The sequence below is a fragment of the Rana temporaria genome, chromosome 5, assembly GCF_905171775.1.
Source record: "Rana temporaria chromosome 5, aRanTem1.1, whole genome shotgun sequence".
Lineage (NCBI taxonomy): Eukaryota > Metazoa > Chordata > Amphibia > Anura > Ranidae > Rana > Rana temporaria.
Genome location: NC_053493.1, coordinates 97,350,245 through 97,375,244, shown reverse-complemented (window position 1 = coordinate 97,375,244; position 25,000 = coordinate 97,350,245). Strand labels below are relative to the sequence as shown.

The 25,000-nt window shown below is 36.5% G+C and overlaps 1 protein-coding gene across 5 annotated transcripts in view; it reads left to right on the top strand.

Moving 5' to 3' along the window:
- HOXA3 (homeobox A3) overlaps positions 1-24,839 on the top strand; it is a 27,804-nt gene extending 2,965 nt beyond the window's left edge. The window contains exons 1-3 of one of the 5 annotated variants that reach the window (XM_040352903.1): positions 10,014-10,246; positions 18,105-18,657; positions 23,426-24,839. In XM_040352903.1, coding sequence (XP_040208837.1) covers positions 18,222-18,657; positions 23,426-24,198 — 1,209 coding nt within the window. In that variant the 5' untranslated portion in view covers positions 10,014-10,246; positions 18,105-18,221 and the 3' untranslated portion in view covers positions 24,199-24,839. The other 4 variants (XM_040352904.1, XM_040352901.1, XM_040352900.1 and 1 more) reach the window with 4 other exon arrangements.
- The last annotated feature ends 161 nt before the right edge of the window (positions 24,840-25,000 follow it).

Below are 25,000 nucleotides of genomic sequence, written 5' to 3'. Positions count from 1 at the left end.
CATCTGTTTCTCTCTCTCTAGTCCACCTCAGCCCCCACCACTCTACTTATTCCCTCTCTGGTTCCCTGAGTGTATTGAAGAAAACAGTGGGGCAGAGTTTTAAGCTCTGAAGGTAAAACATAAACTATTAATTTGTTCCCGCCCCTGCCTCTCTACATAGATCCTTTCATAACTAGATCACTTGAAAACAAGTATGTAAATATTGCCAGAAACGCGCCCCACGCAGTTTAAAGCACACAAAACCCACCCTTCCTCTCAAATTACAGTATCACGTGTAGCTTTTTCTGCATAGAAGACTGTGCTGGGGATATGTGATATATATTACTGGCAATCAACAGCTCTGATTCATATACCCAGCTAATCAGTCAACTTCATGAGAAAGTATGTTATTATACATATCCAGATGAGTTGAAATGGTTTCAAAATCTCATGAAGAAGTTAAATCTACAGTGTTGCCTAATAACACTGGTGTGGAGGCTTGTAGGCCTCATTGGTGAATTTTATGTTTTTTTGCCTCTTGTCTGCATGTCCAAGGGGACAGTATCCAAGGTGAAGAGATTCTATTGAGGTGAGTTATTAAAGGCAACCAATTGTATGCCAGTTGGGCAAAGATGATTCTGCAAACACTCACATCAGTTTTATTTGCCCATTTAAATTTGATTTAAAAAGCAAGATCACTGGAGTTAAGCGCCATGCACTGGGCTTAAAAAAAATGTCAGTTTCCCTGGCAGAAAAAAAGCTCATAGAGCTCATAGAGAATTTTTTGTACATAGTTAGATGCGTTTAGGAGAATTTTGCATTTTTTCTGCCAGAAAAGCTCCAATCAGAAATGCAAATCAGAAGTTTTTTTTTCCTACCTATTACACAAACTCAAAATATGCCTCTAATCATCCTAATGTGTATGCACATAGAAAAACACTGAACTGCTTCTACAGGCAAAATGCAAAACTGTAGAAGCAGTGATTTTTAAGCCAGTGTGAATGGACCCTAAAGCTGGATACACACTATACAACTTATTTTGTTAAATTTAAACTCAATTTAAGTCCCTTTCACATGGACGGCTGTTCTGCCGCAGTTAAAACATGTTTCTTTCCTTTTGAAATTCAAGACTCCAGGCACAGCGATCGGCTGCATTTGTACACTGCGATTATCTGCGTTCACATGCAGCTGCGTTAGCTGCGGTTGGCCATTATTGTCATCCATAGCAACCGTTTTTATTTTGATGTGCTTCCTGTTGTTTTTTATTTGTTCACGCTGCTATCCACAGCTGAAACGGCGCACTGCGATTACCTGCAGTTATGTGCAGATAGCTGCGCAAAATCGTTCCTGGACACAGTCAATCTATTTTTCTATCTGCACTGGTAACGAAACCAGCTAAAACGCAGTGTGTTAATGGTGCGTTTAGCTGCAGTAGATAACTTGAGAATCTGCAGCGAAAAGCACCATTCTATCTGTCCGTGTGAAAGGGGCCTAAAACTATGTAGTGCAAGGGGCTGCCTGATTGCATACAAATTGAAAGTACATGCATACCCCACTTTTAAGTACACAATGGGGTTTATTTACTATCACTGGAGTGTGCAAAATCAGGCTCACTTCTGCATAGAAACCAATGAGCTTCCAGGTTTATTACTAGGCCTGATTGAACAAGCTCATTGATTTCTATGCAGAAGTGAGCCTACTTTGCACCCTCCAGCGATAGTAAATAAACCGCATTGTGTACTTAAAAGTGGGGTATACCTGTATAGTGGTTAGGTTTGACCTCATATTTATGGTTTTGGTAAATCCAAAAGAAAAAATCGAAAAAGAAAATTGCATTGTGTGTATCCAGCTTAAAGGGTTTGTAAAGGATTTTTTTTTATCTTAATAGCTTCCTTTACCTTAATGCAGTGCTGTTTTCATGTCCTCATTGTTCATTTTTGCTCTCAAGTTGCTGTATTTCTTCTATGATCTCCACACTTCCTGGTTGTCTGTTTCCTGATGACCACAGTACTGGGAGCTTTCTCTCTGTGGTCACTAATCAAGGAGGTGTGATTACTGTGTGTCTAAAACCCCTCAGCACCAATCAGTTTTGTTTTCCAAACCATCACTGCCCTGTATTGGCTCTGTGGCTCTGTACATCACAGAAGCAGGAAACAACAGCAAAAACAAAACTAGAAACTGCAGGTACATTATATGATTGATTTGTATCTATTTTAATTGGAATCAGTTAACTATTATGTCTCTATACCCTGAAAACAGTCATTTCAGCAAAAAAAAAAATTCCTTTACAACTCCCTTAAGGCTGGCCATAGATTATACAATATTCTTGCACAATTTACCAGAACCATATAATATGAGATCAAACCTAAACACTTTCAATTTGTATGCAAACAGACAAGCCCTTGCACTACATAGTTGAATGTAAATTTACCCCCCTGGCGGTATTCCCGAGTCAGACTCGGGTGAGATTTTGTGCTGCGATCGGTAACCCCGAGTCAGACTCGGGCTCGCCTCGCTGAATCCACAGGCTTGGTTTACTTACCTTGTCCCTGGATCCAGCGATGCCACCGCGCTGTGTGAGCGATTCACACAGTGCCTCTGTGTGCCGCCGATATCCGTTCCCTGCGACGTTACGACGCACGGAGCGGAGAACGGCGCCAAATTCAAAAAGGTAAACAAACACAATACATACAGTATACTGTAATCTTATAGATTACAGTACTGTATGTAAAAAATACACACCCCCCTTGTCCCTAGTGGTCTGCCAGTGCCCTACATGTTCTTTTATATAATAAAAACTGTTCTTTCTCCCTCAAACTGTAGATTGTCCATAGCAACCAAAAGTGTCCCTTTATGTCAAAAGTGTATTTTAGAGAAGCTAGAAAACAGCGATAATAAATTATAATCACTTGCAGAATGTGCGATAGCGATTTGTGGGGAAATTCGTCATAAAAAAATAAAAGTAACGACAGCAACAATTCTGCAACTGAGCAAATTTCAGTGAATTTGAGTTGATTACATTATTGAATAATTTTTATTATAATTATATTATTATTTGTTATAATTATTTATAATTATTTAGTATATTATAATTTTATAATTTTGTTTTTAAAAAAAATGCCTACTAGACTCGTGTTTGGTCAGATTGAAGTGTGTTATTCCTAAGAATTACAGGCCCTACAGTATAAAACGCCAAATTTCCTTGCAATAATGGTACCGCTTTCAGCACCTTTTTTCTGAAATAATCATACCGCCAGGGAGGGTTAAAGTAAACTGAATAAGACAATTGTATAATGTATGTCCAGCTTTAACTTCCATTTTGAAATCTATGAGGCTTTGATCCGAACCCTGTGGCCTAGTCCTGGAGTCCAGGACACTGATCTGTGCCTGGCACTGCTAGTTATTATGCCTGCAACCATTTGATGTGTACTGCTTTACCACTGTTGGGCTCTATGGGAAAAGAGATCAACTGATCTAGTGTACTGGCATAAAGCCAAAACACAGCAAGACAGGCCCTTGATGATGATGTGTTGTTGTGTTACCATTATAAGGCCTCTGAAATGCACTGTATAGATGTTTTTTCCCAGGACTCTGAAAAGTAATTGGTTGTCTAATTGTTTTCAGTAGGCAGTTTAATTGTGAGTATTGGCTGGTAAGGCATGCTGAAACATGTAGTTTCATGGGAGAGCCACTGGTGTACAATTCCCTCCCTGGAAGAGCCTGAGTCAACATAAACGTGTGGTATGGCACAGTGCATGCTAGACGGAACCAGGCTTGTAGTTGTCACTCTGGCATGTATTGCTTTCTTAACTGTTTCACGTGGTTTACCTAAATATTCATATAGTAGGAGATCTTGTATGGTGATTAGTTCAGATCTTGTCTGGAATCTCTCAGCTCAGTAGTTTTACCGAGGCAGTCTTTTTTTTTTTTTAAGAAGCACCTTTAAAGAAGTACCAGGAAGAAAAGGGACAATTTCAGTAAGTACCATAAATAATTGGAATTTATAGGCCATTATAAGATAGTTTTCAGGAGGTTCTTTCTGGAGTCTGTGGAGGCTATATGATTGGAAGGGGCATCTGTGGGTCTTTATAGAAATAGAGACCTTCATGTCTATTTTCTGTGTGGACATTGCCACATGCCTGGATGGTGGGGTGTTATTGGCTCCTAAGTTACAAAGTCAGTCCATCTCAAGTGTAGGGGTGAGAGTCTGGTTAGCGATGGAAAAGCAGAGTGTTGGAGGACATTATATCTCCACGATTCATTAGTCTTTTGGATTTATGTATGAAATTAAGCCGCCTCTATGAATAGCACAGGGAGAATAATGATTGTGTCTTAGCAATAAAATTACTTTGAATGCTATGATCAAAGAAGAGTGATATGTTAAGTCTTGTACCTGATTGGCAGCTGACAATATCTAGTTTTCTCTTACATATCCTTTTTACCAGGAAAAAAAATATCTATTGTAGGTGTATGTTTTGTGAATGACCTGGTAAAGGTTCCTATAACCAAGCGATGCTGTTATGTGATGGCAAAAATAGCAGGGTCACAGTTTTTTGTTTCATAGGCTTAACGTCACTTTGTTTATAACAGGTCAAAAGTGAATCAATACTAGTAGAAATTTGCTACATTTAAAAAATAAATCAGTTTAAACGTCTGGTGTCATAGAGTCATATGATGGCAATTTCCACAAGCTGCTATGGTTCTTGATACTGATTCTAACAAAAATATAGCTAATTGCAGCAACATTATTTCGTGATTTATGGTCACTAAATTGGCTATTTCCTTTAATGACACAAATGTAATATTTCAGTCATTGTAAACGTCTTGTGTGATTTACTAATTTCCTATAGCAAACATAAATGTATTGATATATAGTGTGCACAGCTTTTGTGTTTGTTTTATATGTCCAGTTATGCCATTTATTTTTTATTTATTTTTTTGCTTTCATGGATACATTTCGATACTCCATTCTTTCTCGTGCAATTTTACCTGGTGCATGCTTGCTTGAGGAACACAGAAAGAAATTTGACTTTGATTGTGGGTCATCTTTATTATCCATACCAACAAAATCAGCCTATAAGACTGGTAGCTTCAGCCACACCTAAAAATATCACTACTGCTATTGGGGCACAACATACGACTTGTATTGACTAAATAGAGAAATATATATGAAAGAGTGCTGATAAGAGCAGAGATCTTGACTAACACACCAATCAAAAGAGAGAAAAGGACTGGATTTTTTTCTGAATATGTCGACATACTTTAATTATCTATCTATCTATCTATCTATCTATCTATCTATCTATCTATCTATCTATCTATCTATCTATCTATTTTCTTTCTTTCGTTCTGTCTTTCTTTCAAAATATGAATGTGTGAGTGCATCGTTCTCTCTCTCTCTCTCTCTCTCTTCTCTCTCTCTGTCTCTCTCTCTCTCTCTCTCTCTCTCTCTCTCTCTCTCTCTCTCTCTCTCTCTCTCTCTCTCTCTCTCATCTATCTATCTATCTATTTTCTTTATTTTATTCTCTCTTTCTTTGTGAGTGCATCGTTCTCTCTCTCTCTCTCTCTCTATCTATCTATCTATCTATCTATCTATCTATCTATCTATCTATCTATCTATCTATTTTCATTATTTTACTCTCTCTTTCTTTCAGACTATGTATGTGTGAGTGCATCTCTCTCTCTCTCTCTCTCTCTCTCTCTCTCTCTCTCTCTCTATCTATCTATCAATCTATCTATCTATCTATCTATCTATCTATTTTCTTTATTTTATTCTCTCTTTCTTTGTGAGTGCATCGTTCTCTCTCTCTCTCTCTCTCTCTCTCTCTCTCTCTCTCTCTCTCTCTCTCTCTCTCTCCTATATCTCTCTCTCTTTCTATTCCAAATCTATCTATCTATCTATTTTCATTATTTTACTCTCTCTTTCTTTCAGACTATGTATGTGTGAGTGCATCTCTCTCTCTCTCTCTCTCTCTCTCTCTCTCTCTCTCTCTCTCTCTCTCTGTATATATATACATGTATATATATGTGTTTTCTTTATTTTGTCCTCTCTTTCTTTCAGACTATGTATGTGTGAGTGCATCTCTCTCTCTCTCCTGTATATATATATATATATATATATATATATATATATATATATATATATATATTATGTGTGTGTGTGTCTGTATATCTATCTGTTTTCTTTATTTTGTTCTCGCTTTCTTTCAGACTATGTATGTGTGGGTGCATCTCTCTCTCTCTCTCTCTCTCTCTCTCTCTCTCTCTCTCTCTCTCTCTATATATATATATATATATATATATATATATATATATATATATATATATATATATATATATATATCTGTCTGTCTATCTATCTATCTATCTATCTATCTATTTTATTTATTTTGTTCTCTCTTTCTTTCAGACTATGTATGTGTGAGTGCATCTCTGTCTCTCTCTCTCTCTCTCTATTCTATATATATATATATATATATATATATATATATATATATATATATATATATATATATATATGTCTGTATATCTATCTATCTATCTATCTATCTATTTATTTTCGTTCGTGTGTTCTCTCTTTCTTTCAAAATATGTATGTGTGAGTGCATCTCTCTCTCACTCTCTCTCTATATAGATAGATAGATGTATTCTTTATTTGTTTATTTATTTATGTATTTATTCTATTTATCCATCCATCGATCCTTTATTTTTTTAATTTGGTAACCCAAAGAAGGTTTATTTGACCCCCTTGCAAACTGATTTTAAAGTATTTGTATTCCAAACACTCTTTTTTTTAGTAGTTACATACCTTCTTACATGTATTTCTTGCTGGTCTGACCCATAGAACCGAGTAACAAAGTTATCACAGTCACACTCATGTCATCACTAAACAAGGATGCCCCTGATAAATATTTAAGATGACAGAATAGCTACTAGTCATCGTGTGTCACAAAACACCAAATCCTTGCAGGTAACTCAAGAAATAGTGATATTTAAGGAGACACAGGACATGTGAAGAATTCTCAGTAATTTAGCAGGACAAAGGACCCCAGCTACATGATTTATATACCATTCTCCAGTTGACATTCAAATAGGAAGTTTCCTAAAGCTGCTCAGCACAGATGTGTATTTTTACCATCCGGGAAAGATTTGTATTTGCATGTTGCTACTTTGTTTGGGATAATACTGACACACAACCTAAACCCATCTGCAGCACATTTGATTACTTCAAACATCGCACCAGACTAGGTGATCACAGCTAAAAAAGCAGAATTTTGCATTTCCATTTTAACCAGCTTCATGGCTACCCAAATCGGCTGTTGTCTTTTCTTAATGATATTTAAAGCAGTCATAAAACTCCCCTTCACACGCAGCAGTATTACACTCTTAAGTACTCCCGTTGACAAGTTTATTGATTTTCTTTGTTCACACCTGCCAGTAATGGTGCGCTATAAATTTGAGGGGGTCCGCCATGGGTAGGCAGCACCTCTGAAGTTTGCAGTCTAATCTCCTGCCTTTCTTGGCATTAGCCTGCATCTGAGCGTTCTGCTAGCAACCTTCTATATATATTATTTAGGATGATGTGTAGATTTCATTCTAAAAACAATACATGTAAACAAAAAAACTGGTTCAATTTAAATGAACACAGTAGTAATATTTGACAGCACATAGATAGTGCACATAGGCGGGCATGTAAATGATTTAGTTGTCGTCTAGGTCACCACTTTTAGTTATGTGACTACCCAGGTGATCAAAGTATCAAAATGTCACTATCTAATATCTATCTACACATAACATAATAAAAATAGAGCCAAGTTGCTGGAAAGTTTTTAAGAAACAGCAAAGTCCAGCATTTTATCATGCCCATGGCCATAAACCTCTTCCATTATCCCAGCCATGTCAGATAAAGAGCCTTTTGTGTGTCCCTGGCGTGGTCAACCTCGTGCTCAATAGGGCTGCACAGATTTACACTTCTGAGTGTCTGTAACGAGCTGGAGATTACATACATTATAGCACAATTGTGGAGTAATAATAGAGTAACCGAGTAGTAGCAATCTGTAGTTGGTCCTGCACATAAACAGAAAATATAGTATATATTTATCAGTTTGCACCACCCAGATGGAATCCAAAGTCAATATGTCCTGGCTGCAGATGGATTGTGGAGCAAACTCTCCAGAAATTCCCTAAAGTAAGCACAATTCTTGTGATACTCAGTCCACCCAGGGCTTCCATGCTCATCCATTCATCACCAGGCCCATTCCAGTAAACCCACTTCAATGTTCGATTTCTGAAAGACACAGATACTTGTGAGCTACATATACATTTCAGTTTTTAAGGCTCCATTCACACTAACAGCAATTTACCTGCTAATGTGCAGTGTAATGAAATAAGTGTGGTGTAAAGTCTCCACCAAGTAGTTCAGAAAGACTGGGCTCCTCTTCAAGTCCCATCCAGTTCTTAAGTGTTCCAGTCCAGAGAAGAAGCCACACATCTTAGACTGCCCTGAACTTCCCAACAACTGCCCAATTATCCATTAATTTCGCTCCCCTTTGCTGCTTAGAGGCTTTTTGTTCCATGGCTCATTCTGTTCGAGATATTCATTAACTTGCTTGAAAATGACAAGCCTGAGCCAGAAAATCAGTTTTATTCGCTTTCATGGGCTCAGCTTGTGTCTTGGGGAGATCTCCTATGGAATAGTGTCACCAATGAAGCTTGATCTCATTTCTTAAATGTTATTGTTCAGAGGCCACTGACCATAAACTCCCCCCAAATAACTTGAATGTGTTTGCATATACGTATCTTTTTAAACCTAAGGTGTGTATACTATGAGTGTGTGTGTGTGTGTGTGTGTGTGTGTGTGTGTGTGTGTGTAGAGTATTTGTGTCTATATGTGGTTCTATCTATCCACATACCTATTTTTTTATCGGTCTATATCTAATCTATCTATCTCTCAATTTATCTATCTACCTACCTATTTTATTATAAGTCTATCTCTAATCTATCTATCTATCTATCTATCTATCTATCTATCTATCTATCCATCCATCCATCCATCCATCCATCCATCCATCCATCTATCTATCTATCTATCTATCTATCTATCTATCTATCTATCTATCTATCTATCTATCTATCTATCTATCTATCTATCTATCCATCTATCTATCTATCTATCTATCTATCTATTAATTTATCTATCTACCTACCTATTTTATTATCAGTCTATCCCTAATCTATCTATCAATCTATCTATCTATCTATCTATCTATCTATCTATCTATCTATCTAATTATTGTATTCTCAGTCTATCTCTAATCTATCTATCTATCTATCTATCTATCTATCTATCTATCTATCTATCTATCTATCTATCTATCTATCTATCTATCTATCTATGTACCTATTTTATTATCAGTCTATCTCTAATCTATGTATCTACAAATCTATCTACCTACCTATTTTATTATTAGTCTTTGGCTGGCCATACATTATACAATTTTCTTCAACGGTTTTTCTTTAGATTTACCAAAACCATATATCAATTTGCATGCAATCCGGCTGGCCCTTCCACTACATAGTTGAAGGTATATCTAAAAGAAATTGAATTAGAAAATTGTACAATGTATGGCCAGCCTATTTATCTATCTATCTATCTATCTATCTATCTATCTATCTATCTATCTATCTATCTATCTATCTATCTATATATCTATCTATCTATCTATCAATGTTATTATCAGTCTATCTCTAATCATCCAACACACTACACCACTGTATATCACACACACTACACACACACTACACACTACACCACACACACCACTGTATATCACACACACACACACACTACACACATACACCACACACACACACACACTACACCACATACACACACTACACCACACACACACACACACACACATACACCACACACACTACACCACACACACACACATACACCACACACACACTACACCACACACACACACTACACCACACACACACACACACACACACACACACAGACACACACTACACCACACACACACACACGCTGGTTGCAATAGTATTTTTTTTTAGTGCAAAGAGCAATTCAACAGCACAACGCACCTGGTAATTGTGAGTCTGTAGACAACTACTTCTCAAGGGGACTTTACACAGGAGGATTTGTGAATACCCCAAAAAATGTCAGACCCATTTCAGAAGAATCTTGTGCTTAGATGAACAAAAAACTTCTAGAAGGATAGACGGGTTTTGCATTTGTCAGGTAATTAAGGGCCTTTTAGCCTCTACTGTGGGACATGTGTCATGTGTGGGAGTAAGCAAGCCTTCCTCAATGGGCCTCTCTAATGGCTCATATGTGCTGAGCTTAGTAATCAGTCAACAAGGCTTGCACTACTCCATGGACTGACCTACTCCTGTGAGTGTTCTTCTGCCTTCAGTACCTATTGTACTAACTTGTGGAAGTATGTGAGTCAACAGCTATGTGATAGATAGGGGAACATGTTTTTTTTCTGGCCAGAATAGTGAACAAATAGTGGGGGACCTTGGACTTGTGATGAGTTTGGGTTTCTGTGATATTTAAGGTAGGGAGAGGGTGAATGTTGCAAATCTTGTTTCTCCACCATTCCCTATTTGAAATAAAAGGATTTAAGTTGACGTATGACCACGTGAGCACATAATACAGCGAATTATTGTGCCATTTGGAGCGGAGACCCAGCCAAGCTTCTCCTGTGATTACGCCTTTCCAGTATCTGTTGAGAGCAAGTGCTTTCCCTACCACCTCCAGCAAGAGGCTCTCTTTATTATTGCAACCCAGATCCCACCATCAGCGAGACCCCACTGGAAAGCTGATAGGACTAAATGCTTCGTTAGAAAGGATGGATTTTATTTTAAGGTATATCGAATGATTGTTCAGAAATGGTGTGAGTTATTGCTGGTCATGCTAAAGGTCAATAGAGGATTTAGGGTCTGCGTGTGTATTCTGTTTCCCCATTGCGCTTCTTGGGGTGTCTTCTCTCTTCACATCTTCTAATATCTCTTCTGATAGAACAAAAAGAATAATTTTTCCTGTATGCTTGGCTTATAAAGCTTACCAGTGCTGGACTCCTTAGGAGTTTTTTTATTTTTTATTTTTAAACTACCCTTGTCTTCCTCTGTTATTTGTAGAATTGAGCGGGCAGCCACCAGACAAACAATATTTGATAAGGATCAAAAAAATGCTCATTATCCTGCAATTTCAACACATAAAAATATGATGGTATTGATGTGTTGTATTTAGGTGATTTGAATGTTTATTTTTTATTTATTTTTTAGTAACTGATTTTCTTTTTTTCCCAGTGGTGTTTTTCCGTCTGTAGCTATTGCTATCTATGTATTTAAATAAAATACCTGATATATATATATATATATATATATATATATATATATATATATATATATATATATATATATATATATATATATATATATATATATATATATATGTGTGTGTGTGTGTGTGTGTGTGTGTATATATATATATATATTCTTTTGTGTTATTTGCCACAGGGAAAAAAAAATGCACTAGTCTAGATGTTGATAACATATCTAGATACTTCAAAACGCCTTTACAATTTAAGAGGCTGCCTAACACTATCGGGTCAAGGCTGAAGTGGTTATTTTTCATATCCTATAGATATGATTATTGGCATGTTACAATGTGTACAAAGCTGCATAGGAATACATAGAGAGAGTGAGGATATTAAGTACACGCACTAATGAGTGGCGCTTGAGGAAAGGTCACAGTGCTGAGATTTGATTTATGTAGCTAGTGAATTGGGGCAGAAGAGCTTGATAAGATGATGTACCAAAATGGTTTACAATCATGCTTCCCAGAAGGTGGCTAGGCTAGCTGCATAATTCCTTGTATGTGTTGGTATAGAAATATATGTGTGTGTGAATAATATATGTATATATATATATATATATATATATATATATATATATATATATATATATATATATATTTTTTTTTGTGCATTTGGTACATACATACACATACGTATATAAACAAAACATCTATTCTTAGATATATGGTAGACACACACGCATATATGTGTGTGAGTGTGGACCATTTATACAAGAATAGATGTTTATATATATATGTGTGTGTGTGTGTGTGTATGTATCATATATACAATAATAAATATTTATATGCGTGTGTATATATTCATCTTATACATGTTTGCATATTCCTCTTTATTTGGAGAAATAGATTGAAAGACATATCGCATTGATTCTTTTAAGTCAGAATTTTTGTTGAAGGATGCAATTTATGTTCAGTAGATAAAGCAAAGGCTTATGAATATATCGGTTTGAATAACTGATTCACCTTAAAAGAACACTTTATTAAATGAATTTTATTTATTTAAGAAATATGCATTTCAGTTTCTGATTTAATTCTTACATAAATAAATATTATCATATCCATATTTACTACACAGGAATAAAGGGTGGCTGGTTGTATTAAGTGAGCAGTGGCTATAAGTGCAATGCTTTTGTAGATCTACCTCCAAGGTGCTGCTTCGCCAGTCATATTTTTACTTGTCTACATTCATGTTGCTATTCCATAAATATACAATCAAGCCAAGAGCTTTGAATAGTCAGACTTTTTTTTATTGCACACATAATAGCATTTTACAAACATGATTTCAATTATAAAACAATATATAGCTATAAGGAGTAAATATATACGATAAGTAGGATCCCATCAATCTCTCTAGAACCTGGAAGCCAGGGAATAATCAAGCATCACTTTATACAACATTAATACCCGACCTACATAATAAAGCTCCAGTAAACTGATTTACAACACACATACATACAAACAATACCTGAGAAAGGTGCCGTGGATGGGATAAACATCTCCCTGTCTGAGGCATAAACCTTTCAAATCATAATCATCATGGAATTTATTCTGGTCCATTTCGCCTCCTATTTCATGTGTAAGTAGGTTATAACAGAGGGTATGCTCTTCTCTTTTTCTCCAGTCTGGAAGGCATTATAAAGTATAGGGTGTCCAGCCATAAGCTTGGAAGGCGCTGATTCTATCCCCAGCAGTATTGAAATAAAAGAAACTCGGATCAGCAAATTTAAGAAGTAGTGGGGTGAATGATTGACCAAAGTGGGCTTTCATCAAATACAACACTGAGTATTGGCTTAAATGAAAATGCCTAGTAGTGGATTTCTGGCTGCCTTCTCCTCCTACGCTGCCTGACTCCCTCCTTTCAAGTGGTGCCATTGCAATCTGCAGTAAGGAGCAAGTGTTTTCTGTGTTTTAATGCCCCGTTTACAGCCATGGTGCATGGAGTAATAAATCTTTCCTAGCCATAAATGACAAAGCCATTGGTATGCAGAAGAGGCCACCGGCCTATGTAGTCCTTTATGTATTTCACTTTATTTGCTGCCTTCTCCCAGCAACCTCGCTCCTCTGCAACATTCATATTATATTTTAACACCTGGTTTGGGCTTAAGATTTTCCATGTTGCGCTTATTAGGTCCTAATCCTCAATGAAAAATAATAACGCTAAAATAAGAGGGCATAACGCCCGTGAAAGGGATTCGGTTGCATTTTATTTCGCTTTGGGCAGATAGTCATTATTCGTCATTATTCGTTTACCACAAACCCTTCTATTAACAGAAATGAAAAGATTTCCTGCAGATTTGGTATGAGAAGGCAGACAGGTTACTAGACGTTAGGATTGAAATCAAGTGCACATACATCAATAGATTAATAATTCAGAATATCATTAGAAACTCCTTTTTACTGACTGGTGGCATATGTTTGGTGATAAATAACTAACATTCGTTGAAAGACACCTAGAAATAAGATAAAAGGAGCGAATTAAATAATAATAATAAAAAAAAGCCATTTAAATGAGACCTTTAAGTCGCAGGCTGTTCATTAGCATAATTTTCCAGAACCCAAGTGACGCCTACTTTCACAGGGTCCTAGATCCTCCTCCCACAATTTTTTCATGTTATTTTATTTTTCTTTCCATGTCTACCCCATCTCCCTAAATGTCTTTCTCTCTTTTTTTTCCCCCACTCCCCCCCAACACATCCCAGTTCCCAGATGAATATTCTCCTTGGAATCTAGCATCATTCAGCAGGCAATATTTGTAAGGAGAAACATACCATTTTTGTGTCTGTGGAACTACACTTGGAAAGCCCTGAGAGTTGATAGCTCTTATCTTGGTGACCGGGGTCGCCCATATGTAACCTTAGGGGTTGTCCAGTTTTTTTGGCAGACCATTTCTTGTTGAGATTTCCTGAGCGCTTGTTCTCATCCTGAGGTCGTGTTGTGCCTGCTTTGCCTGCTAGGTGATAGAGCTTGCAGTGCTTTGCTGTCCTTGCCCCCTTCATTATGCCTAGGAATTAAGTCAGGGTGGGGGGACCCAGATCTGCTGGTTCTGAAGCCGAACTGGAGGACAGTCTGTTGTGTTCCGCGTCAGTCGTCAGAATCCAAGGTAAGACGGCCAGAAATCCTCTATCACTTCTGAATGGTTGGAGTTTATGTCCCAGTGATTTATGACCATAGTCTTAAATCTCAGTTCAAGAAGAGTTCACAGGCTCCAGCTTCCTTTCAAGAAATGACTGATACGTATAGTTTGCTAATACAGGCTGTTTTCTCGTCTCCACACAGTTTCTCTGCTATCTGCCCATTGAATCTAGGAGATTACTCATTTTTTTTTATCTTCACCTCCAAATATTTCCCCCTTCTCTTCTCTAGGACACAGTAAATAACTACTAAGAACATGGTTGCACTTACAACAGTAAAGCAGGCTGGGACTTTGTATCTATATTATTTTTGCTTTCAATAAAATACTTTTTTTTTTTTTTACAGTTTACCTTCCTACTCCATTTAATTCTGCCAGTTTGAGCTGCAAATATAAATCTAATTTTCGATAATAACATTGGGTGAAATATTGTTGTACTGCTAGGCTAAGGGGGCATGTCGGGTAAATAATGCCTCTTACAGGGTCTTCTCAGAAAAGAATGGGTTAATAAAGGCCCACTGGCATGTTGCTTTTCAGTTCATCGTTTTCATACTCCAGTTATTATATTTTGGGTGGAATACTGGCTCTGGGAGGAATGGTGGATTTTTAGAAGTGTGTAATGTAAATTTTAAGGAAAAGGGTATAAAAGGGTACAACTATAACTAAATAAAATTCTCAAGTTAGACAGATATTATTTATAATTATAACACTGTAAAAATTTATGGGGAAAAAGTGCAACCCCCATCTAAAAAAAAAAAAAAAAGTTGGAAACGTACCATGGTAACTTTAGGCCTGTTAGGGATTTGTAATGTTTAGCTAATTCTTTCTGTTATTATGTTTATATTTGATACATAAATTAATTTAAAAAGAATGTAAATACAAACATAAAAGTATAGATTTTAAAACAAACTAGTATATATATATATATATATATATATATATATATATATATATATATATATATATATATATATATATATATAACAATTTTCCCATGTTTTACCACTCCCTTTGCTTTGTACTAAGATGAGAGCAGTTTCTGAAATGTAGCTTTTTTTATATATTTATATAAGTTCTTGCAGTTTGCTTTGGAGGCGTTTTGAATGCTTTTGCTTTTGTCTTGTGGCTAAAAGTTTGAATAGTTATTTGGACATAGGTAAACATGAAGATTTAACAAAAGATAGTCAGGATCCTAGAAGTATTTTATGGCTTGTGTTTCCATCATCTACTCTCTCGCTAGCCAAATGACCCCCATACATCAAATTGCAGGGCAGTTGCAAAGACAGAGCCTATTATCGTTAGGGGCTGCACACAAAGTTCATGCCGTGGTCATGGAGATGAACGCTGCTGGTCTTTCTGGTTCCTGGTGTTTTTTCAAATCCATCATGTTTTAACAGGTAGAATTGTGTACATTTCACGACGACAAATCACATTACAAGACCTATGACTTTTTTTTAAGTTACTTATGAATCTATTTAGCATTGTATTTTTGTTCATGTATCTACCATATGTGGAGCTCAGTATATTAAGCAGCCTAGGCGGTCGTATAGTAAATAGCGTTGGCCTTGGGACAGTCCTGGTTGTATCATACTGCTGCTTTGTGTTATTAAAAGCCAGGCGGCAACAATCGACTTAAATATATTTCTAACTAGTGGTGTAGTTCTTACATAAGGCATGCATTCATTAATCTGATATATATATATATATATATATATATATATATATATATATATATATATATATATATATATATATATATATATATATATATGTTCTATACATGTTTATAGTGAGCATGTCCCTGTGCTATATTATTGAGCCCAGGAAGGTGGATGCAGACTTATCTAATATATATATATATATATGTGTTCTATACTCTATACATGTTTATAGTGGGCATGTCCCTGTGCTATATTATTGAGCCCAGGAAGGTGGATGCAGACTTATCTAATATATATATATATATATGTGTTCTATACATGTTTATAGTGGGCATGTCCCTGTGCTATATTATTGAGCCCAGGAAGGTGGATGCAGACTTTTCATCTGGATGACATTAGAATTGTGTTCTGTAGGCCTGTGTTTGGGAAGCTGTATCTAGAAGTTGATAAACGATTGTTTGCTGAGTCAATAGTGTGCCCTGAATGTACAATAACCTGTAATTTACAATAAGCACCAAGAGCTGAGGTTATCGTTTTTACATGGGGTTTATCAGATCAGTGAGGCTGGGTCATATGTGTATGTTTGAGGACTAAACTTCGGTGTGTATTTTGTGTGCACCACACCAGCTTCCTATGGACTTGGGTTGTGTGCTTAAACGTTTATATAATTATTAATAATATATATATATATATATGTATATATATATATATATATATATATATATATATATATATTTAAAATATATATATATATATATATATATATATATATATATATATATATATATATATATATATATATATATATATATATCATATATTACATATAAGCCAGGGCTGTAGCTGTTGGAATAATTTATTAGTGTAAAAAAATAAAGTAAAAAACAAAAACAATGTTCCCTATAAAACACCTAGATGCTGTGGATGTTCTTTGAGAGATTCTGTTTGTACTTGACTTGCTTAATTCTGAAAATTATATATGTAAATATGTAATAATAATAATAATAATAATAATAATAATAATAAAAAAAGAACGTTAAAACACCTAGGTGTGTGTGAATGTATATTATTGTTTGTGTACATATTCAAGTACCAAATGTAAATATACACATACATGCTCCCTAACAAATGCCAGGATATCTGTAGATGATATAGATACAAACAAATTGTGTTTATTTTGCATTTACAATATCAGCATCCACGTTTTCTGTATTTATATAATAAACATATAGTATATATGTGTGATAACTATGTGTGTGTGTGTGTGTGTGTGTGTGTGTGCCATAGAAAGATACAGGATGAGGCTGTTTTTATTATTAATAACTAAAAGAATAAAAAAATAAAAGTAAGAATAAAGTGTGTGACTATTCACTTAAATGATCCAATCATATGCAGATAAAAAAAGTAGGCAACATTTACTTTTTATATGATTGGCTAATTGAAGTGTATTGTGTGAATATTCCCAACTCCTTTAGTAAATTAGCCTCACTGTGCGTGCTATAGATATAACAGACTGTGGGTGTGCACAGATTTATTTTGGTATTATTTCCACTATGCCCACCAGTGTATAAATGTATATGCTGTGCACCTACTACCTACCTCCCTGTGTACACATGTGAGTGACAAGGGGGCAGTGGTATCATGTAGGTACTTGTTTCTATTTGTTGATGGTGGGGTGGGTGGGGGGGGGGGAGATGTGTGTGAACAGCCTAGGCTGTGATGTAGTTATTCAGATTGCATTTAACTGTAATTTCTGGCCAAATGCGAATTACTTGAACGTTAGTGAGAAGCCCTATCATCTTAATACACACTTCTCAATATTGCTGAACACTTTTTCCTTTATGGCTTTCATGTCACTTAGCTATTGTAAGTAAGATGGATCTCTCCTATTTCTTCACTTCACTGTGCTCCTTCTCCAACACAGGTCTGACCAGAGAGGCCATTGGACGAGCAGCGCCACGTGACAGAGGGGTGCCAATGTTATTCTTTACGGGTGTCAAGACCCTGTCAGTTTGTGAAATAAATATTGGGAAACAACGAAATGCAAAAAGCGACCTACTACGACAGCTCTGCGATCTATGGTGGATACCCCTACCAAGGAGCAAATGGTTTCACTTATAATGCAAGTCAGCAGCAATATCCCCCTTCCTCATCACTGGTGGAAAGTGACTATCATCGACCTGCCTGCTCGCTGCAGTCACCTGGCGGTACAGTGCCACATCACAAGGCCAATGACATCAACGAAAGTTGTATGATAGCTGTGAACAGTCAATCAAACCAAGCCCCGGTCATCTCAGATCAGCAGCAGCCAACACCACCCTCTGTGTCCCCACCTGAAAATGCCAGTAATGCAGCCACAACTTCCACCACCAAGGCCACAAACATCACTTCACCTACCATGTCAAAGCATATTTTCCCTTGGATGAAAGAATCTCGGCAGAACATAAAGCAGAAAGCCACAGGGAGCTCCAGTTCAGGTAAAGGCACCTTTGTCCCGGACACTAAGTTACACTACACAGGTACACACACACATACACACTGCCTGTGGATTGACACTTGTCACGGCACTGCTTGGTTTAAGCTCCAGAAGTTTGTCCCATTTATGATGGTCATTAAAAAAAATTGGGGTATCCCCCCTCTCAGTGACTTTGCACAGTTTGGAAACACCCCAGTCACCATTAAGAACTAATTCATTCATTCATTCATTTTCTCTCCCTTCTTCATTTTTTTTTCTTATAGGCAATTCACAGCAAATGGTTTGCTTCTTTAATTCATACAGAACATATCGTTCAACTAATTTGTGGGCTCATTTTGTAATATATTATCTTTTAATTATAAAAAAAAAAAGTCAAATTAGTGCACCATCATTTTCTGCAATGCTAGTCTTTTCGGTGATCGATTGATGACAATTTAAAGAGGTTAATTGGCAGGAATGTATTTTACATACATTGTATGAGAACCAAACACATGGTGTGCATTGCCAGGTGCTGTAATTGTTGTTAAGATGTTTGTTTTACTTTATTATTGAAGATGGTTGCCATTTAGGATATGGATATGTATATATATATATATATATATATATATATATATATAGAGAGAGAGAGACAGAGAGAGACAGAGAGAGAGAGAGACAGAGAGAGAGAGAGAGACAGAGAGAGAGACAGAGAGAGAGACAGAGAGAGAGACAGACAGAGAAAAAGAAAGTCAAACAGAGGCAGAGAGAGAGGCTAGAGAGAGAGAGAGAGAGAGAGAGAGACAGACAGAGAGAATGAGAGAGACATATATGCTAGAGAGAGACAGAGAGAAAGAGAGAGAGAATATATATATATATATATATATATATATATATATATATATATAGAGAGAGAGAGAGAGAGAGAGAGAGAGAGAGAGAGAGAGAGAGAGAGAGAGAGAGAGAAATAAAAAGAAAGTCAAAGACCCTTTTGGACTGATACATATTGGGCCTGAAAGACTCTGGTTGCTGGCCTTGGCTATATTATTTGCAGGTGCTGTCTACCTACCTTTTCTGCTATCTATCTATCTATCTATCTATCTATCTATCTATCTACCTATCTACCTATCTATATCTCTCTCTTCCCCTCTCTCTGTGTATATATACATGTATACACACATATATATATATATATATATATATATATATATATATATATATATATATATATATATATATATAGAGAGAGAAATAAAAATAAAGTCAAAGACCCCTTTGGACTTCTCTGATACATATTAAGCCTGAAAAAGCAGAACTTTGGTTGCTGGCCTTGGCTATATTTTTTGCAGGTGATATATATCTATATAGATAGATAGATAGATAGATAGATAGATAGATAGATAGATAGATAGACAGACAGACAGACAGACAGACAGACAGACAGACAGACAGACAGACAGACAGACAGATAGATAGATAGATAGATAGATAGATAGATAGATAGATAGATAGATAGATAGATAGATTGAGAAAGAGAGAGAGAGTGAGGTCAAAGCCCAATTTGGACTTTTCTGATACATATTGGGCAGAACTCTGGTTGCTGGCCTTAGCTATATTATTTGCAGGAGCTGTCTACCTAACCTTTCTGATCTCTCTCTCTCTCACTCTCTGTATATATATATGTAATACACACGTGTATACATAGATAGACATATATCTATATATACAGAGAGAGAGAGAAATAAAAAGAAAGCCAAAGACCCTTTTTGACTTCTCTGATACATATTAAGCCTGAAATAGCAGAACTTTGGTTGCTGGCCCTGGCTATATTTTTCTGCAGGTGATATATATATATATATATATTGAGAGAGAGAGAGAGAGAGAGAGAGAGAGAGAGAGAGAGAGAATGACAGAAAGAGAGAGAGAGAGAGAAGTCAAAGCCCAATTTGGACTTTTCTGATACATATTGGGCCTGAAATGGCAGAACTCTGGTTTCTGGCCTTAGCTATATTATTTGCAGGTGCTGTCTACCTAACCTTTTTGATCTCTCTCTCTCTCTCTCTCTCTCTCTCTGTATATATATATATATATATATATATATATATATATATATATATATATATATATATCCATATACAGAGAGAGGGAGGGAGAGAAAGTCAAAGACCCTGTTGGACTTTTCTGATACATATTGAGCCTGAAAGGGCAGACCTCTGGGGGCTGGCCTTAGCTATATTAATTGCAGGTGCTGTCTACCTTTTGTTTTATATATATATATATATATATATATATATATATATCAGTATTATATCTTGATTGCAAATACCTGCCTAGCCCACCAAGCCAGGTTAACCGGATGCCCTGGCATAAGCTTAATCCCAATGTAGAGCACTAAACCATCGAGAAGACTGTAGGGAAATAAAGTTCAGGTAAAAGTCCTTCATTACTCCACTTAATTGCTTTCTGTGAATTAGGTGGCCAGAGCTGAAATACAGACAACAGCCTGTCAGACATATACCAGCTGTGGTAATGACAATTAATTTTTATGCAATTATTTGAGGTAATTAGATTTCATCTGATACAGTGGCACAGCAATGTGGGGAGATATTGAAAGCTCATCTAAGATGATGGTCTGACAGTTCAGTTCATTTCACGATTAGATTCTAGAAAACTGTATATGACAAGTCTTTGGTGACATGACATTCAGTTCACACTGCAGAGGCCCTGAGTAAGTATGATACAATTGCTGTTTAGTAGACCTAGCCCCAATCTACCAGTGTATGGTGTAAGATCTCTCTCCTCTCCCTCTCTCACTCCCCCCTCCTCTATCCTCACTCACATTCCCTCTCCCCCTCCTTCTCTCATCACCCTGAGACGCATGCGTGGTTCTACAAAGAACAGTGCATTGTGATATAACCGGAATAAATACAACGTTTCGTATTTGTTACCTTCTTCTGAATGATAAGAAGAGAAATACATCGAATCCATAAATAATACGATAATGGTTTAAACTAGAGTCCAGACTGAGAGAGTGTAGGAGGGGTAACAGTGTGCTTGCTGTGCTCCTATATAGAACTAGCTCCTGGCACAGGAAGGATTTGGTTGATGAATGTAACACAATAATATGAATTCTGCTGTAGTAGCACACAGAAGTAGATTGCTGTTTTGGTGGACATTGCTTCTAAGGGTATTGTGCTACACTGTGACTGTGATTCACTGTGTTTACTATGCATCATGTTGTGCCTGTAAAACCACAACGTCAAACCAACTTGGCAGGCTGGAATTGTTATCACTACCATCTGGCTTGTCGGTTTGCCCTGCTACATAATAGTGGGAAGGGATAGGGGAGAGAAGCCATCTTTCTGACAAGCAGCTAATAACATGTGGCCCTTTACTACTATAGAAACATGGCGGCTAGCTCTGCAAATAGGCAGCTGAGATATGACTAAATGACGAGGTTCATTGGTGTGCAACCTCCTCTCCCCACACAATTAATTGCCTATATTAATATAATCACATTCTACACTCTATTAAACCATGGCTGATTTTCTGCAAACAATATAATTATAATAATAATAATAATAATAAAAACAACAATACTACTACTGCTACTACCAGTACTTATTTTTATTGTTATTATTACTTTTTTTATTCCATATTATTATTATTATTATTATTATTATTATTATTATTATTATTATTATTATTATTATTATTATTATTATTAGTGGTAGTGGCAGCAGCAGCAGCAATATCTTATAATAAGTATTACTACTTTTACTTTTACTACTACTAATTATAATTACATTTTTGTTTAATTTTTGTTATTATTTTTATTAGTAGTAGTAAGTTTTGAAACACTGTGCAATGATGTGCTGTGACTCATAGCAACCACTCTAGTACCAGTGTTCCATATTTTGATGCTGTTTTATTTTTTATTATGTAGGGGGAATTTACTTAAACTGGAGCAGACAGAATCTGGAACAGCTCTGTCTAGTAACCAATCGGCTTCTAGCTTTAGCTTGTTCAGTTAAGCTTTGAAAATAAAAGCTAGATACTGATTGGTTGTCAATGTCACAGCTGCTCCAGAGTCTCTTTACTCCAGTCTTAGTAAATTCCCCTTTGTGTGTGTGTTCATTGGTAGTATGGAAGTAGGTGTAATATAAACAATAGATTTTACTTTTACATATTGTTGAGCTTTTCTTGTTTTGGTCAGTGAATCCGTTGAGAGCTTATTTAATTATATGAGGTTTATTTATAGAAATAAAAAATAAAGCAGAGGAATATATTGTTTTATTTTAACTTACAATGTTACACTGCTTGTTGCTATGGGCAATAGCTCCACCTTTGTCTGTTTTCAATCACCCACTGTGCAATGATGTGCTGTGACTAGGGTTGCCACCTCATCCCTTTAAAACAGAACATATATGAATTACACAGGTTCTGTGGCTAATTAAGGTGGTAATTAGACTAATTTGGTGCCTTACCTACATCAAATTAGCCTCAGAACCTGTGTAATTCATATGTGTTCTGTTTTAAAGGGATGAGGTGGCAACCCTAGCTGTGACCCATAGCAACCACTCTAGTACCAGTGTTCCATAATGGAGTGATACTAACATACTGCTGGTTGCTATGGGTTACTGCACATGGTTGCAACATTTTATTAAGGAGGGCACACCTGCGTTTGGCTGGAGAATTAACTCCCCCTATCCAGGGCCTGGGGTTCTGTTAGGATGTTTCACAGCTGCTGAAATCTTTGTTTATGTGTATTTTAACTGTGTGGTCCTTTGCAGGTGAGAGCTGTGCTGGAGACAAAAGCCCTCCGGGGCAATCCTCTTCAAAAAGGGCCCGCACCGCTTACACAAGCGCCCAGCTTGTTGAACTGGAAAAGGAGTTTCATTTTAACAGATACCTGTGCAGACCCAGAAGGGTGGAAATGGCAAACCTGCTCAACCTCACAGAGAGGCAAATCAAGATCTGGTTCCAGAACCGACGTATGAAATACAAAAAAGATCAAAAAGGGAAATCCATGATGACTTCATCGGGTGGCCCATCACCGTGCAGGAGCCCTGTACCACAACCTACCATTGGGGGATATCTAAACTCTATGCATTCTATGGTCAACAGTGTCCCTTATGACCCTCAGTCCCCTCCAGCATTTAACAAACCCCATCTAAACGCTTATGGTGTGCCTGCTCCCTACCCCAGCCCCCATAACAGCTGCCCACCTCACCAGAAAAGATACACGGGGACTGCTGCTGTTACCCCAGAATATGATCCCCATGCACTCCAAGGCAGCGGTGGCTATGGCAATCCTCATGTACAGGGAAGCCCCGTTTATGTAGGGGGCAATTATGTGGAATCCATGACTAATTCAGGGCCCTCCATGTTTGGTCTTACTCATCTGTCTCATTCCTCCTCCAATATGGACTACAGTGGACCTGGACCAATGAACAGTACTCACCACCATGGACCTTGTGATACACACCCCACATATACAGATTTATCTTCTCACCACAGTTCTCAGGGAAGAATTCAGGAAGCACCCAAGCTGACACATTTGTAATGGACACAAATACTTGTAGGGAATCAACTACATTTTTTTTATTTCTTTTTATTTTCTTTTTTACCTTTAATGACAGTGACTCCCTCGTCCTATATATTTTTCTGGGGCAGCAATATTAATTGCATTTTTTCTTTTTGCATAGTACATATCGCCCTTCATGATCTTTACTTGGAGCAGATTTATTTGTATTTTATTCTACACTTTTATCAAACAGGGTATAAGAACAAATTTTTTTTATGAAAAAAAAAAATTCTTAAATGTGAATTTGTTCGTACATTTCTTATCCCGCAGGGAATCAGATTAAATTATTATTGCACTTCTCTAAAATTGCTAGGCAAATATAAAAAAAAATCTCTTGAACAGGGTCTGTCTGGATCATAATACTTGTTATTCATTCAATTGTGTGTATGCTGGTGCATATACTGTATACCGGTTAATTTATTATTTTTGTTATGCAAGCAAAAATATTCAAACTGTTTACATATTATTTATCCATATTTCATATTTATAAACAATATTCGCCCTAAACATCAAGGTCGCCCTAAGGACCTTTTTGTTGGATGGGTTAGTGGCACAGGGAGCTATGTTTAAATCAGATACATTTTCTTTAAAGATGCAATAAAATCTTAGAGAAAAAAAAATACAGTGAGAATTTTGTATATTTGGAAACAATTCTTTCATTTGGCAAAATAAGACACAGACAAGAAAGGAATGGGATAATTTCGTATTTTATTATATTATTTTGCAGACAATGGTTTGAAAATGTCTCATTGTTATGGATGATTACCGATTTATGGATAGG